This window comes from Phascolarctos cinereus, unplaced genomic scaffold (assembly GCF_003287225.1).
Source record: "Phascolarctos cinereus isolate Bilbo 61053 unplaced genomic scaffold, phaCin_HiC Scaffold_4;HRSCAF=312, whole genome shotgun sequence".
In the NCBI taxonomy this organism is placed as follows: Eukaryota; Metazoa; Chordata; class Mammalia; order Diprotodontia; family Phascolarctidae; genus Phascolarctos; species Phascolarctos cinereus.
This window is the reverse complement of record NW_027555847.1, coordinates 618,496,954-618,511,549: the sequence shown is the minus strand read 5'-3', so window position 1 is coordinate 618,511,549 and position 14,596 is coordinate 618,496,954. Positions and strand designations below refer to the sequence as shown.

The window sequence follows — 14,596 nt, the reverse complement described above, 5'->3', positions numbered from 1 at the left end:
AATGATGTCTTCTGGATCAGACCTCCAAAATCAAGTACTGTGATTTATCCAGAGTAAACAGGATAATCTGTTATTGCCTTTGATTTGTGAGAGACATTTTACAGGGAAAAAAAATCTATAGAATAATTATGGAGAAGAAAACATCAAAGATCAGTCCAGGGTTTAAAGCCTGAATGACTGGGAGAATGGGAGTGTCATTTTGGGATCTGGGAAGGGGGGAAATGGTGAATCCCATCTCATTTGTGCTGAGTTTGAGATGACAGTTAACTATCAAGGGGTCAGTATCTGGTAGACAGTTGGAGAAATGAGCTTGGAGCTCAGCAGTAAGTTCCACAATGAAAATACAGGGGTGGTAGCTGAAACTGTGAAGGTGGTTGAACTGTCTGAGGGAAGGTAAAAAAAGAGGGAAGCAGAAAACTCAAGATAGATCTTTAATGAATTTTAATGATATTCAGTTAAGAAGCATTTATTAAGCACTTCCCATCTGCCAAGCACTATGCTAAATTCTGGGGATACAACAAAAGGCAGAAAGCCAATCCCTGCTCTCAAGAAGCCTACATTCTAGTGGAGAAGACAACATGCAAACAGACAACATGAACATAAGAAGAGCCATAAAAAGACAAATCAGTTCCCTTAAGAAGCTGGTTTGAAGCTGAAACCAGTGCGTAGACTCAGAGCACACTTTAACGTTAGGTTTCAGTTTTAGTCACTAGACCTACTATAATTTTTACCTAAACTTCTGGGCTGAATCTAGATTTGACGGGCCCTCTTTGGAGTCCTCAAAACTAGAGATGATCCATGACCTGCCCATAGTGCCCAGAGCCATTCTGCTTATTATCTATACATAGCCACAGGACCAGCATTTCTGTGAACCATTGCCAAGATTTGGGCAGCATCCTCTTCAGATTTCTCCAGGCTGCACTGGCTCCAGTGCCATGACATTGCCTTGATGTATTTCTCCCTACCTAATAGGCATTCAGCAAATATCAGAAAGAAGTCTCAGGGTAGAAGGAAAAATCAGAACTTAGCAGCGGTACAGTCAGAGCAGATGTAATGAAGGGTATAATATGCTATTCCCATCTAGTATGCCATGCTGCTTTAATTTAAAGAATATATAATTATATAGCATTAAAATTCTAGTACATCAGTCTTGTGGCAAAAACTGAAATGAGAACAGACAAATGTGTTCAATCTGCTTACATGACAATTATTGTAATGGCAATGGGGATTGGTGCAAACTCCTAACTGTTCTCATTATTCTAAGATTGCAGTCTTAGAGTCATCTCATTCCATGCTTCACCACTCTGAAACTCTGTTTAGGTCATAGTCAGATTTACCTTATGCCAGGAGTGTGAAGATGTAGGAAGTCACTGAAGAGCCTTTGATCTCTTCATTAAAGCTAATTCTTTTTTCTTTGGTCTAGGCAATGGGGTTAAGTGACTTGCCCAGGGTCACATAGCTAGTAAGTGTTATGTGTCTGAGGCCAGATTTGAACTCAGGTCCTCCTGAATCCAGAGCCGGTGCTCTATCCACTGTACCACCTAGCTGCCCCACTAAAGCTAATTCTTGAGTGAAGGCTTTCATAGACATATTACCCCACCCTCATACATGCTATTGACCATCTTGTGAATTTGATTTCAAAACGATGATATAGAATTCATTATTATTCTAGGAGAAATTCTGATCCACTTACTCTCATGTTATATGCTTAATAGGGAAAGGAAACCAAAGTCTATTCACCCTCTGGAACAAACTTTTTGAATGACTTTGGAAGGAGTTAGTCAGTCCATCACTCTTTTTCATTCATTCTATGGTCCTATTATCATGTAACAGGAAAGTAGAGGTATCTTGAACTCTAAATTTAGCCTTCCTTTAAAAAAAACCTAGAAATGGCTCAAAATTTCTTTCATTCTTTCATTTGTCATTCAACAAATTATGAGTACCCAGAGGCCATCTTCTGTCATCCTGATCTATATATTGTCACTGGACCCAGATGGCTCTGGAGAAGAGAGTGAGGCTGGTGACTTTGCACAGCCCTCCCTCACTTAAATACAATTCACTTGCAACTCATAACATCACCTTCCTGATGTCATGGTCCTCTTCCAGAATGAAGGAGAAACAACAACCTGTGAGTAGTAGTAGCTGCCACACTAAGGATCCAACTGACCAGTTCCAGTTGGACAACACAGCTCCTTCCTTCCTTCCTGACTGCCTTATTTCCTTCCTTTCCTACCTCCTCCTCTCTCTCTCTGTCCACATAGGGAATCATACCCTTACTTGCAGATACTCTGCCCAAAGGAATATAATTTTGATTGCTGAAACTTCACAAGATATCTTGGGGTTTGTGGGCTAGATTTCTTCTTTAAGGATCATGCCTTAAACCCAAATCACTCTGGCTCTCACTGATTGGCCAACAGCAGATCTCAGTCCAAGCCTTACTTGGTCACTGTTTGGGTTCTGATGGCCCACAGTGAGTGTAAGTAGCAATTGTTTCTGTTTTATCCAGAAACCTTGAGGGTCTTCCCCTCCCCAGATTGATTTTTTTTTTGACTCTGTAAAAGAGGCCATTTTTACCTCATTTCTTAACTAGCCTTCATCACTGAATGGGCACTATCTCGGTCAAACTGAGACCTAGGGAAGACTTTAGCTTAAAAAGGCCAAGGTACCCCTCTGCATCTAAGGCCATCTCCAATCATTCTGATCTATATCTTGTCACTGGACCCAGATGGCTCTGGAGGAGAGAGTGAAGTTGGTGACTTTGCACAGCCCTCCCTCACTGAAATACAATTCACTTGCATATCATGGTATCACCTTCCAGAAGTCATGGTCCTCTTTGAGAATGAAAGACAAACAACAAGAGAGTTTATAGTCTAAGAGGGTTGCCTTAGGCACAAAGAGAGTAAATGACTTCCTAACAGACACACCAGAGAGTACCTTCAGAGGGGAATAGATCCTAGGTCTTTCTGACTGATGCTGCTCTCAATCCTCCTCATTATGCTGCCTCTGCTGTTAGGGCCATTTTGCATGTCAGAATTCATATTTTCAAATGCAAATCATCAGAAAATGTGTTTAATTGTTGTTTTTGATGTTTAAAGTTCATAATAAATTATGTATGTGTGTATCAATCAATACACATTTATTAAGCACCTACTATGTGCCAGGCATTGTGGAGTGTGTGTGTGTGTGTGTGTGTGTGTGTGTGTGAAAGAGAAAGACAGAGACATATAGTCAGATTAAGGTAGTTAGTCAATCAACTAGATTGACAGGTTGACAAGTGTGGTGCTAAACTCTGGGGCTACAAAGAAAGATTTTTAAAACAGTCCCTGCTCTCAAGGAGTTAACATTCTAATGCAAGAGACATGTCAATGTACCCTATGTACAGAAAAGAGATACACTGAGTTGATATAAAGTAATCTCAGAGGGAAGCCACCTGGGGGAGGGAAGAGGAAGGCTTCCTGTAGAAGATGGGATTTGAACTGAATCTTAGAGGAAGCCTGGGAAGTGAAGAGGCCCAGATAAGGAGGTAGAGCATTACCGGCACAGACTATAAACACTGCAAAGATACAGAGTCAAGAATGTAAGCCAATGCAGCAGAATTCTAGAATGTATGAAATGGAAGCAAAGTGTAAGAAGGGAATGAGTATTTATGAGATGTTTACTATGTGCCAGGCACTGTGCTGCGCACTTTACAAATATTTCATTTGATTGTCACAATAACCTTGGGAAGTAAGAGCTATTATTATCCCCATTTTACAGATGAGGAAAGTGAATCAGGGAGAGGTGAAGTGACTTGCCCACACAATTAGTAATTAAACAATTAGTAATTGTTTAAGGCTGCATTTGAACTCAAGTCTTTCTGATGTCAGGCCTACCATTCTATCGACTGTGACATACATATGCCTTTAAGAAAACTGGAAAAGTTGGAGGGGGCTAGGAAGGGTTTTAAATATCAGAGGAATCTGTATCAGATCCGAGAGGTAATAGGGAGACACTGAAGTTTATCAAGCAGGGCGATGACATGGTCAGACTTTAGCTTTAGGAAAAATCTGTTTGTCCCCTGAGTAGAGGCAGGATTTAGAGTGGGGAAATACCTGAGTCAGGGACACCAACTGTAAGTCTATTGCAAAAGTCTGAGTGAGTGGTATCTGAGTGACTGAGAGAAAGGAACAGATGAGAAGTGTTGCAAAAGTAAAAATGATAAGATTTAGCAATAGATTTGATACGTGGGGTGAGGGAAAGTGAGGAAGTGAGGATGACACATCAGTTGTGAACCTGAGTGACTGGGAGAATGACAGCACTTCCCATAATAAAAACGAGAGTCTCGAAAAGATGCTGCCTCCACGGTCTGGAAAAACCTAGGTTTAAGTCCGTGCTTGGATATACACTGGATTTGTGACCTGGGCAGGGGAGAAGGGCAAAAATCACTGACCTTCTAAGTGCTCAAGGCAATTCCCTGAGACTGGAAGTTGCAGAGAGATGCCAACCTGCATTGGTACAGGGCATTCCCTCCATCAACCAAATGACAGGTCCAGTTCCAAGCATACGTATATGTACGTGTGTACACGTCTCTGTATGTCTGTGTGTGTGTATTCTGGACCTATGATTCATTAGGGTAAGGAACTCTGATAAGTAAATTCATAGTCAGTGGAAATCAGAAACTGTTCTGCAACACTTTCCCAATCCCTCTTATTTCTAGTACCTTCCCTTTGTGGATTATTTCCATTCATCCTGTTTATAGCATGCCTGCACAAAGTTGTTTGCATGCTGTCTCCCCCATTAGATTGTGAGCCCCTTGAGGGCAGATTGTTTTTGCCCTTCTTGGTATCAACAGCCCTTATAAGGCATAGTAGTAGCTGGTACATAGTAGAAGATTAATAAATGTTTATTAGCCGACTATATATACATATGTATATAGTTATGTACATATTTGCATGTGTATACACACATATATACACATATAAATGTATATATACACACACAGATGCACACAAGCACAGCTCAGGCAACACAAGAACAATATCACAGCAATAGTTTTATTAAATCATTTCCCATTTTCGTTTGTATGTTGCTTCCTTCTGGCCTGGTACAGAATTCCTTGACAACAAAGAATGATTAATTTATACTCCTGCTCCATAAGATTATCATGACTTCTCTACATTCCACTGAAGGGAAATCAATACTCTCTTTGAGATTCATTTTCAAGCAGGATAAACAAAAGATCCATTTGAGCAAATCCTAGAAAGGTAGTCTAGGATGTAAAACTCTCCTTGCTCGTTTTCTCTTTGTGGCTTGAACATCATGAATCATAGAGTGAATATGGAAATGCTTTCCTGATATGGGGACACAATGTTTCCAAGCGGAGACTGGCCCTATATGTTACATGGTGCAGGAGATTAGAATGGAAAGCCTGGAAAGTTTCAATTTCACTCCTCTTGTTATTCTCAGGAGGCACTGAAAGCACCTGTTCTTTTACATCATTCCAGGAATGAAGTCACATCCACCCTGTGTCTTTAAAGGAGATCAGTATTCCTTATAGCCCTTTGTCAGTTCATTTAATAAATGCTGCTAAGGAATATAGAATCATAATCCCATATAACTACCTAACAAATAACTGGCATTTATACATTAAGTGTTGCAAAGCACATTATCTCATTTGAGATGAACAAGAGATGAGTGTTCTTATTAATTAACCCCCAGCTTTCCAGAAAGATCACAGATTTTGAACTGAAAGAGACCTAAGAGGCCATTTAGTCTAACCCCTCATTTTACAGATGAATAAACTTAGGCCCAGACAGGATGAGTGACTCACCCAATTATAATTACCAAGTGCTAGAAGTGGAATTAGAACCCAAATCCTTTGACTCTAGAGCCAGTAAAAGATCATTGTACAACACTGCCTCCTATAAAGATATTCTCTAAGTGTTTCTCTTGCAGTAAATTCTACAGATAAATAGTTAATTCAAGAGAATTTGTTTCCATCTGCATTCTTTATGAACACAAGTGTCATTGTTCTGCTCTGCTGGGGTCCCAGGAATTCACTAGATTAAAAAAAGTGGCTTGACTTAAAAATCTAACTTGAAAAAAATATTCAAATTTTATATACAAATTTGTTGTTAAAATCTTGTTGAAAAAAAGTGTCCATTTCTCACTAGTCTTTCACTTTTCTGTTCATGACAAAACATAATGTTTATATACTATACAGATTTGTTGTTGCTGTTCAGTCATTTTTCAGTTGTGTCCAATTCTTTGGTGACCCCATTTGAGGTTTTCTCGGCAGAGATACTAGAGTGGTTTGCCATTTTTTTCTCCAGCTCATTTTAAAGATGAGACTATACAGATTTAGGATTCAAATTTCGGGCTCTCCATCACTACATGCCCTACTACCAAAGTTAATGGCACCATTTTAAAGGCACTTACATTGTCATCTTAAGTGAGCTAGAAAACTTCGTCTTACATTCAACAAGAGTCCGTCAAGACTCACTTGGGGGTAGGGAGGAGGAGACAGAAACAAGAGCCAGGGACCAGACATGTCCTGCTTTAAGAAAATCCAATAAATGAAAATCCAAATTTACAAAACAGATAATCAATGGATTATTATTATTCATACTGCAAAAGTATTCCCCACAGAATTACTTTAAATATCAAACAGCTATGGCCACTGCCATAGCACAGTCCTCTTCACAAAGACTGATGTTCTAAGAAGCTTTCTAGGAACAGGCTCTGTGTACAGTGAGTCACTTGGGTTCAGTGGACAGCAAGGTTTCTCTATAGCTGGTAGGGGCAGCTCCATTGCACCTTACTATGGAAGTGTAGCTTAAAATGTGTACCTGGAGCACACTTTCAGCTATTATACATCTCTATTAATCTCTATGACCTCAACTAAATCTTGTCAGTTAATATTTTATTCTAAGATTCTGTGAGAAGGGACAAACCCTTCCTTTTAAAGTGGGCATAAGGAATGAAAGAATAATCCTCAAAATAACACAGCCAAAAGAGGGTACCCCTGTGGCACAAAAAGTTATTTTAAAACATATGCCAGCAGCATTCTGTTTGAATGAACACTGATACATACACACATATTTACTTCCTGTCCCTAGCTCCTCCTCATCCTTTTCCCAGAAACAGACCACCCGGGTGTTGCAATTTGTTAAGAGCTACCCAGAATTTAACATGTAAAGTAATGAAATTGCTGACCTCGCATGAGCTACAAGATGATTTAAAAGGGATGTTCCCGTTTAATTATTTTTAAAAAGATATTAATTAGTTCCACATGTTTTTTTTTCCCAACTTCAAGTTATGGTCTGGATAGCTGCTGAGCTGTTTGTGATTGAATGAGAGGGTTTTTTGCTCCCTTTGCAAGAAAGCAAATTCTCTGCAGCTGTTCCTTGTTCTCAACACTCATGGACTTGAGTGGGGCTTTTTCAGAGTTGGTACCATCAGGACAATCTGAAGCAGCACCATTTAACCAGGTGTAGAGCCTCAAATTCCATACACATGATGATGATGATGATAGCTAACATTTATAAAGCACTTATTCTGTGCCAGGCATTGTGCTAAGTACTTTAGAATTATCTCATTTGATCCTCACATCAACCTGGGAAGAGGTGATATTACTATCCCCATTTTACAGATGAGGAAACTGAGGCAGAGAGCTGTTAAGTGATTTGCCCAGGGTAGTCGCACACCTAGTAAGTGTCTGAGGCTGGATTTAAACTCAAGTCTTCCTGACTCTAAGCCCACTGCTCTAACCACTGCACCAGGAGCTGCCCCTTATGATACAGCTTTGATTCTCCCATTTGTCATTGTCTCCCCTCCACAAAATTGCTTTGTACCATTTTGTACATGTTTTGTAGTTACTTAACTGTACACTGTGTAGTTTCCTTCTAGTAGAAAGGAAACTCCGTGAGGGCAAGGGCTTTCATTTTTATCTTTGTATTCTTATATGCCTAGCACATAGTAGATGCTTAATTAATGCTTCCTTGTTTCTCAAATGAGGGACAGATACACAGTCACTAAAGCCTTTCTGGCCTGGTAAAACTTAATAAAATTTATGCTACATTAGCTAAGTCCTCAGAATACACATAAGCAGTACAGAGAAGCAAGCAAACAGGTAAACACCCAGAGACTTATTAAGAAGCCCAGTTACTAGATGTGTACACTGGAGAAATCTAAGACTCTTTTCTGACCAAAATAAATATATGAGATAGCTGGATTGGAATCCCTTATGAACAAATTCTAGTCATCCGAAGGGAGAAGGTCTATTTGCCTGGGTTAAATCCTTCCTCTACACACCCTTACGATGAGCCTTCATTACAAATGAGGGACGTATCATTCGAATCATTAGATTAGGTGACCATTTTTTAACTTATTAAAAACTGAATTCCAGGGGCAGTTAGGTGGCACAGTGGATAGAGCACCAGCCCTGGAGTCAGGAGGACCTGAGTTCAAAGGTGACCTCAGACACATAACACTTACTACCTGTGTGACCCTGGGCAAGTCAGTTAACCCCATTGCCTAGCCCAAAAAAATCTCACAAAAAAACCCAACTGAATTCCATTCTTTCTACAATTCAACAGAATGTCACCATGTATATATTTTTCTTTGCCAATGCCAACATGTAACATACTCTTTTCTCTATTTCTCTTTAGAATTATGTTTAAACTAATTGTCCGCCTCACCCCTCCAAGTCTTAAAACATTTCTCAGCCCTTAGTTGGTCACCTTCTTAATAAATCGCTAACTGTTTCAATTTAAAGTGGAAATGTTGCATATATCTAAGGACTTTCCAGACCACAATTCTAGAATAGAAAATGAGGTGAAATATCATTACTTTAATTAGAATGATGGAATTAATAAGTAAAGATTTCAAAATAATAACAAAAAGTTTTTTCAAAGATCATTTGCAATTTGTGATACAAAAACTAACACATGTACTTTCCTCTACCATGCCCCCAAATAATGGATCCCTAATTGGTTAAGTTACACTTTTCCTCATTATATATTTGGTAATATATATATATATATGCTTCTCACAAGTATACAGAAATTAGTTGCAGTTATTGTAGGAAAATGTGGTTATACTGAATCAGCAAGAAACATTTCTACACTATTTCTCCGAACAAAATCAACTAAAAAGTTGAATACTTTCTTGTCATCCACTATTCACATTCAAAATAATTTTGGACGTTTTAAAAATACATGTTGATGCAAGATGCATATCTGTTTGAGGTAAACTGTGTAAAAACCCGTATCTTTTCAAAGAGAGTGGGTGAAATGGGGCGGGGGGGGGGGAGGTCTTGTAGAAAAGGAGATAAGATAATGACTAACACTATATTCTTTGGTTAGTTGTTTCTTTTTTGTTGTTGTTTTTTGTGGTCTTTAGAGATAACCAGCAAGTCTTAAGGGGTAGGCGTTTTTGGAGAGATTCTCTCTTCCTCTTGCCCTGCCCCCCAGTCAATTCTTCTCCTGACCTTCAGTCAAAAAACACTTAAGTGCCCGCTATGTGCCAGACATTGGGCTGTGCTTCCTATGCATGTCTAATTGCATCCTGGGCCATCTCCAGTAGTCTTAATCTACATCTCGCCACTGGACTGAGATGGCTCTGGAGGAGAAAGTGAGGCTGGTGACTTTGCACAGCACTCCTTCATTTAAATACAATTCACTTGCATGTCACGCCATTACTTTCCTGATGTCATGGTCCTCTTCGAGAAGGCAGGACAAACAGCAGCAGCAGCAGCAGCATGCCCACCCTCTGTGATCAGGAAAAGAGAATCTAGTGGTTCCCTACTTCCTCCAACCTTCATTTCTTTGTTCACCAATCAATCAACAAGTTATTTATTAAGTTCCTACAATGTGTCAGGCACTGTGCTAGCACAGAAGATACTAAGACAAAAAAAATGAAAATCTCTGTCCTCAAGGATCTTATATTCTATAGGGGGAGACAATGGGTACATTAGAAAACAAAATGTGCAAATAAATATATACAAAATAAATGCAAGGTACTAAGGGAGGCACTAACGCTTGGTTGAACATGAAAACGATCCATGCAGAAGATGGCACTTGAGCTGAGCTTTAAAAGAAATCAAAGCCAAGAAAAGCGTAGTCCCTGGAAACAGATGCCTGAGGGGAACTAGAGGAGTGAATAAGCCAAGAACCCCATTTAGCAATTGTTCCACATGGCTTATGTCTGAGGAGATAGGTGCTAAAGAGAGCCTTTAGATGATGGGGATGATGGTGGTGGTGGTGTTAACTTCAGTGATAATAACAATATTCTCAGACTTTCCAGACTCTTCCAGGAACCAAGAAGTTGAAGAATATCATCACCCAGATCCCTAAATTTAGTAGTGTGATGTACTAATTTTGACATGGACTTACTCTATTCTAATTCCTTTTAGTTTTTAAGCTCCAAGTCATTCACAATGAGAGACCATGAACTTTGCCATGCAAGCAGCCATTTATCAACTTAGAGCAATTTCTGCCTAAATATATATAACAGAGGCACACTGCCCACATCTGTTTGCACTCTCTCCCTGTGCCACCAATCTCAATGCACATTACACTGTGCATATCAACAGATACTGATAAATACTTTCAAATATTTATATTGCAGTAAGATAGGCCTTTTTCAAACCTTGCCCCATTTAACCCCCTTACTCTGTTAGAAATTGAGGCTTAGAGAAAGAAGGACGCACTGTTCTAACTTGATTTATATTTCTGCCCCAATTCTGCCCCAATGTCAGCTAACCAGCACAGAAACTGACCATTTTACATTCCCTTGCTTTTTCAAAAGAACAATTTTGTAAGGAAAAGTCTGCCTGGTTATTCAGAAAGAAGAACATTTGATCTAAAAGCCAAAGAAATTAACAGATCATATTTTAGGGTTTAAACTTTAAAATAAGAATGATGAAATAAATCTGTGCTCTCTTGTCAAATGAAGTACTTCGTCTGAAATTGAGCAGTACAGCAACTTAGAGCCTCCAAAGCAAATTAGAAATTAGATTCTAAACATTCAAGTTCAAGACTAAATTTAAAAAGGGATGTATTTGTAGCAAGCAGAAAATAGATAAAACTGAACACTTGTTGAGATTTACTTAGAAGGCTTTTAGAAGTACTGTATGTGGTGTCCTAAAAGCCTTAGCATAATTTTAAATAATTAAAGGTTGAAAGTCAATAAACATTTATTAAGCATCTACTTTGCACCATGCACTGTGCTAAGAGCTATATATACAAAGGAAGGCCTGCTCTCAAGGAGCTCACAATCTAATGGGGGAGATTACCTGAAAATAATTAGGCACAAATAAGCTATAAACAGAATAAACCGGACATACTCAACAAGATGGAAGGCACTAGAACTGAGATGGACTGGGAAAGGCTTGTTAGGGAAAAGGTGGGATTTCAGGTGGCATTTGAAGGTGCATAGGGAAGTCAGGAGGCAGGAGATGAGGAGGGAGAGAATTCCAGGCCAGGGGAACAGGCAGTGAACATGCCTATATGGAGAGTCTTCTTGTAGGAACAGCAAGGACAGCAGTACCACTGATCGCAGGGTATGTGAAGGATGTATGGTAAAAGAAGAGTAGAAAGTGCATGGGGCCAGAAGGGAAGTTATGATGGGGCTTTGTACTCCAAATTGCACTAAAACTTTTGGGACACTATATTAAAATTGTTCTGTCATTTGCTAACATTGTTTCCTTGGATGAGTCACTTAACCTCAGTTACCTCATCTGGAAAATGACAAGGAGTAGACTAGATGACTTTTAAGATCTCTTCCAGCTCTAAATGATCTATTTCTTTAGATGAAGGAGAACAAATTTATTCTCTTAACCAACCAACAAGTACTTATTAATCGCCACTGTGTGCCAAGCACTGTGCGATCCACTGGGCAGACAAAAACAAAATATAAAACAATTTCTGATCTGGAGGAAAAATTACAGGAAACCATGACAGAACAGAAATGTGTAAATTGCTTTTCAGTTCTAAAGTCAAATCAAAACTTTTCTTGAAAAAATTCAGTTAGCTCTAATGCTGACTTCCAGTATCCTTGGCTCACTTCTGCAAACAAGGTCATCTGCAAGGCACTGAGTTCCTTGAAATGCTCTCTTCATTCGTTCCATCTTGAAATACCTCACCAGGAATTAAATCAACAGAAACGTCACAGAAGTATTCAAAAGAGCAGGTGCATACTTTTCCACTCAGCATTTCGAATCTTATCCTTATACTAAAATGATTTTCTAAGGGGATGGCCACCAGAGCCGACACACAGCCACTGCCACTGCAGAGCTCCATTTTTAAAACTCTCTTAAAATGAGCAGACCATTCTAAATAAAAACTGTTGTGTCTCTATGAGACTTGGGGGAGAGGCAGAAAAGAAGCTTTGATTAGGAAAGATGAAGACAAGGCACAGTGTAGGGCAATCAGGAAATGTGCGACGGGCATTCTAGTCCCTAGCTATTCAACTAATTAGCTTGGGCACATTTCGTGCCTCTGTTTCCTCATCTGTAAAACCAGAAGGTTGGACTAGATGTTTTTTCAGGTCCTTTCTAACATTCATAGTAGGTGAATCTCTAGTGGAGACTCTTTGTATCCCTACCCGCCCTGCATGTCAGGCCCAGGGAAATCCTTCTATTCTTGCTGCAGAACTGGTAGGAATGGGGTGGGGGTGGGGGAGGACCAGCAGCTCTGCCGGACCTACGACGTTCGGGTTGGCAGCTAGAACCCCGGCACCGCTTCTGGGATGCCTGCCATGCTTTCTTCTCCCCAGTCTCAGCAGCTACGGAAAACCGAGAGGAAACCTCAAATGGAAGAGCTCGATCAGATCCGCCCCGCCCTGGCAGGGAAGCTGCTGGAGAATAAGGGGATATGGAGAGGGTGTGCAGACCCGCACCCCGGCCCTGAAAGAGCTAGCCCTCTCGGCCCCTCGGCCTTTGCCAGCCGCGCGAACCCGCAGCAGCTGTCAAATCCCGTCCGAGGAAAAGCCGCCTTGCCGGGTTGGGAAAGAGGAGCGCAGGGAGCTCTCTCTGCGCCTCCAGCCTGAGCCGCGGAGAGGAAAACCGGGAGCAAGCGGCCGCAGCCACCGCCCCGTGAGCCCGCAGCGCGGGGGGCCGGGGCCGGGGCCGGGGCCGGGGCCGGGGCCGGGGCCGGAGCCGGAGCCGGAGCCGGAGCCGGGTGAGCCCAGGCGGAGCCGCCGAGCAGCCGCAGCGCAGCGCAGTGCAGAGCGCGGAGCTTGGACAGGGGAGCCAGGCGCGGAGCAGCAGCCGCCCGGAGCATCGCAGCCACTGACCCTTACCGTAGCTGCTCCCCAGTGACCAGGATCTCTGCCATGTGCTCCAGCTCCCTTTGCTGCAAGCCTCCGCTGACCGTGCCACCGCCGCCAGTGCTGCCGGTGCCGGTGCCCGTGCCCGTGCCGGTGCTGCTGCTGCCGCCGCCCTCCTCCTCCATCCTCGCGAGCTGCTCACTCTTCTCTCCCCTCGGTAGGCAGCCCGGGTGTTAAGACTCAGTCAGCTCTTACAGAAGCCCCGGCCGCCATCTCTGTTGGGGGCAGCCTCAGGGCTCGCGTGTGATTGGGGAGAGCGCAGTGAATCCCTCCCGCCTTGCGGAGAAGGGGTGGGGCTGCGGACCAGGGGGTGGGGCTGTGGGTGTGGTCAGGGCCCGCGTGGCCCCTTATGGGCGGGACCAGAGGGAAAACATAAACACGAGGCTGGTGTCCAGTAGGGAGTTTGAGGGCAGCTTGTGGACAAAAACTGGCTGTAGTCTCTTGGCCTCGAGGTTTCTTTACAGAGCGCAAGCTGGGTGGCCCCTCATATGGGTCAACAGTCGTTTCAATTTAGTATACAAACGGTAGGACATAGTTCACATTGTTGTTATTTATTAACATTAGCCTAAATTAGGAGAGGGAGGAGAACTGTTATACTGGCTTAGTAATAAACTGGACTGGACAGAAAGTGGACGTTATTCATGCAGTTGCAAGTCTGGTGGAAACTTAAAAAAAAAAACCAAACAATTTTCCTGTTTATTTTTCAAAACTCGCACCATCCTAAAAAACCTTCCTCTATTCCAAGGGTTCTTAAACCTAGAGTCTGAAACCTATTTTTAAAAAAGTATAACTATTTCAATAAAATTGTTTCCTTTTAAACATATATATTACATTTTATACATTTAAAAACATTATTCTGAGGAGTCCATAAGTTTCATCAAACTGCCAAAGCTTGAGTTAAGAACCTTTACTGTAGTCTGACCACCTCAATTTACAGATGAGGAAATAGGGTAATTGGTAAAATGGATGGAGTGCTGCATTTTAAAATGAGGAAGACTTAGGTTTAATTATCTCTTCAGATACTTGCCAGCTGTGTGACCCTGGCCAAATCACCTAACCTCTCAGTCTCAGTTTCTTTATGAATCACTATATAAATGCAACCTAAAAGACTTGCCAAAGGTCACATACATAGTGAGGGGAAATTGAACTCAGGTCTTTTGACTCCAAAGCCATTGGTTTCTCAGCTGTTCCAGGCTGCCTCTCCTTCCTTATTTTTCTCAAGTCAGATCTATACATGGTATCCAAAGGGGTGGGGAACCTTCGGCCTCGAGGCCACATGTGGTCCTCT

The 14,596-nt window shown here is 41.5% G+C and overlaps 1 protein-coding gene across 1 annotated transcript in view; it reads right to left on the bottom strand.

Annotated features, from left to right (window-relative positions):
* Positions 1 to 13,596, bottom strand: part of DEPTOR (DEP domain containing MTOR interacting protein) — a 178,406-nt gene extending 164,810 nt beyond the window's left edge. Inside the window, 1 exon segment of the mRNA XM_020980067.2 lies at positions 13,282 to 13,596. Coding sequence (XP_020835726.2) covers positions 13,282 to 13,433 — 152 coding nt within the window. The 5' untranslated portion in view covers positions 13,434 to 13,596.
* Between the last annotated feature and the right edge of the window lie 1,000 nt (positions 13,597 to 14,596).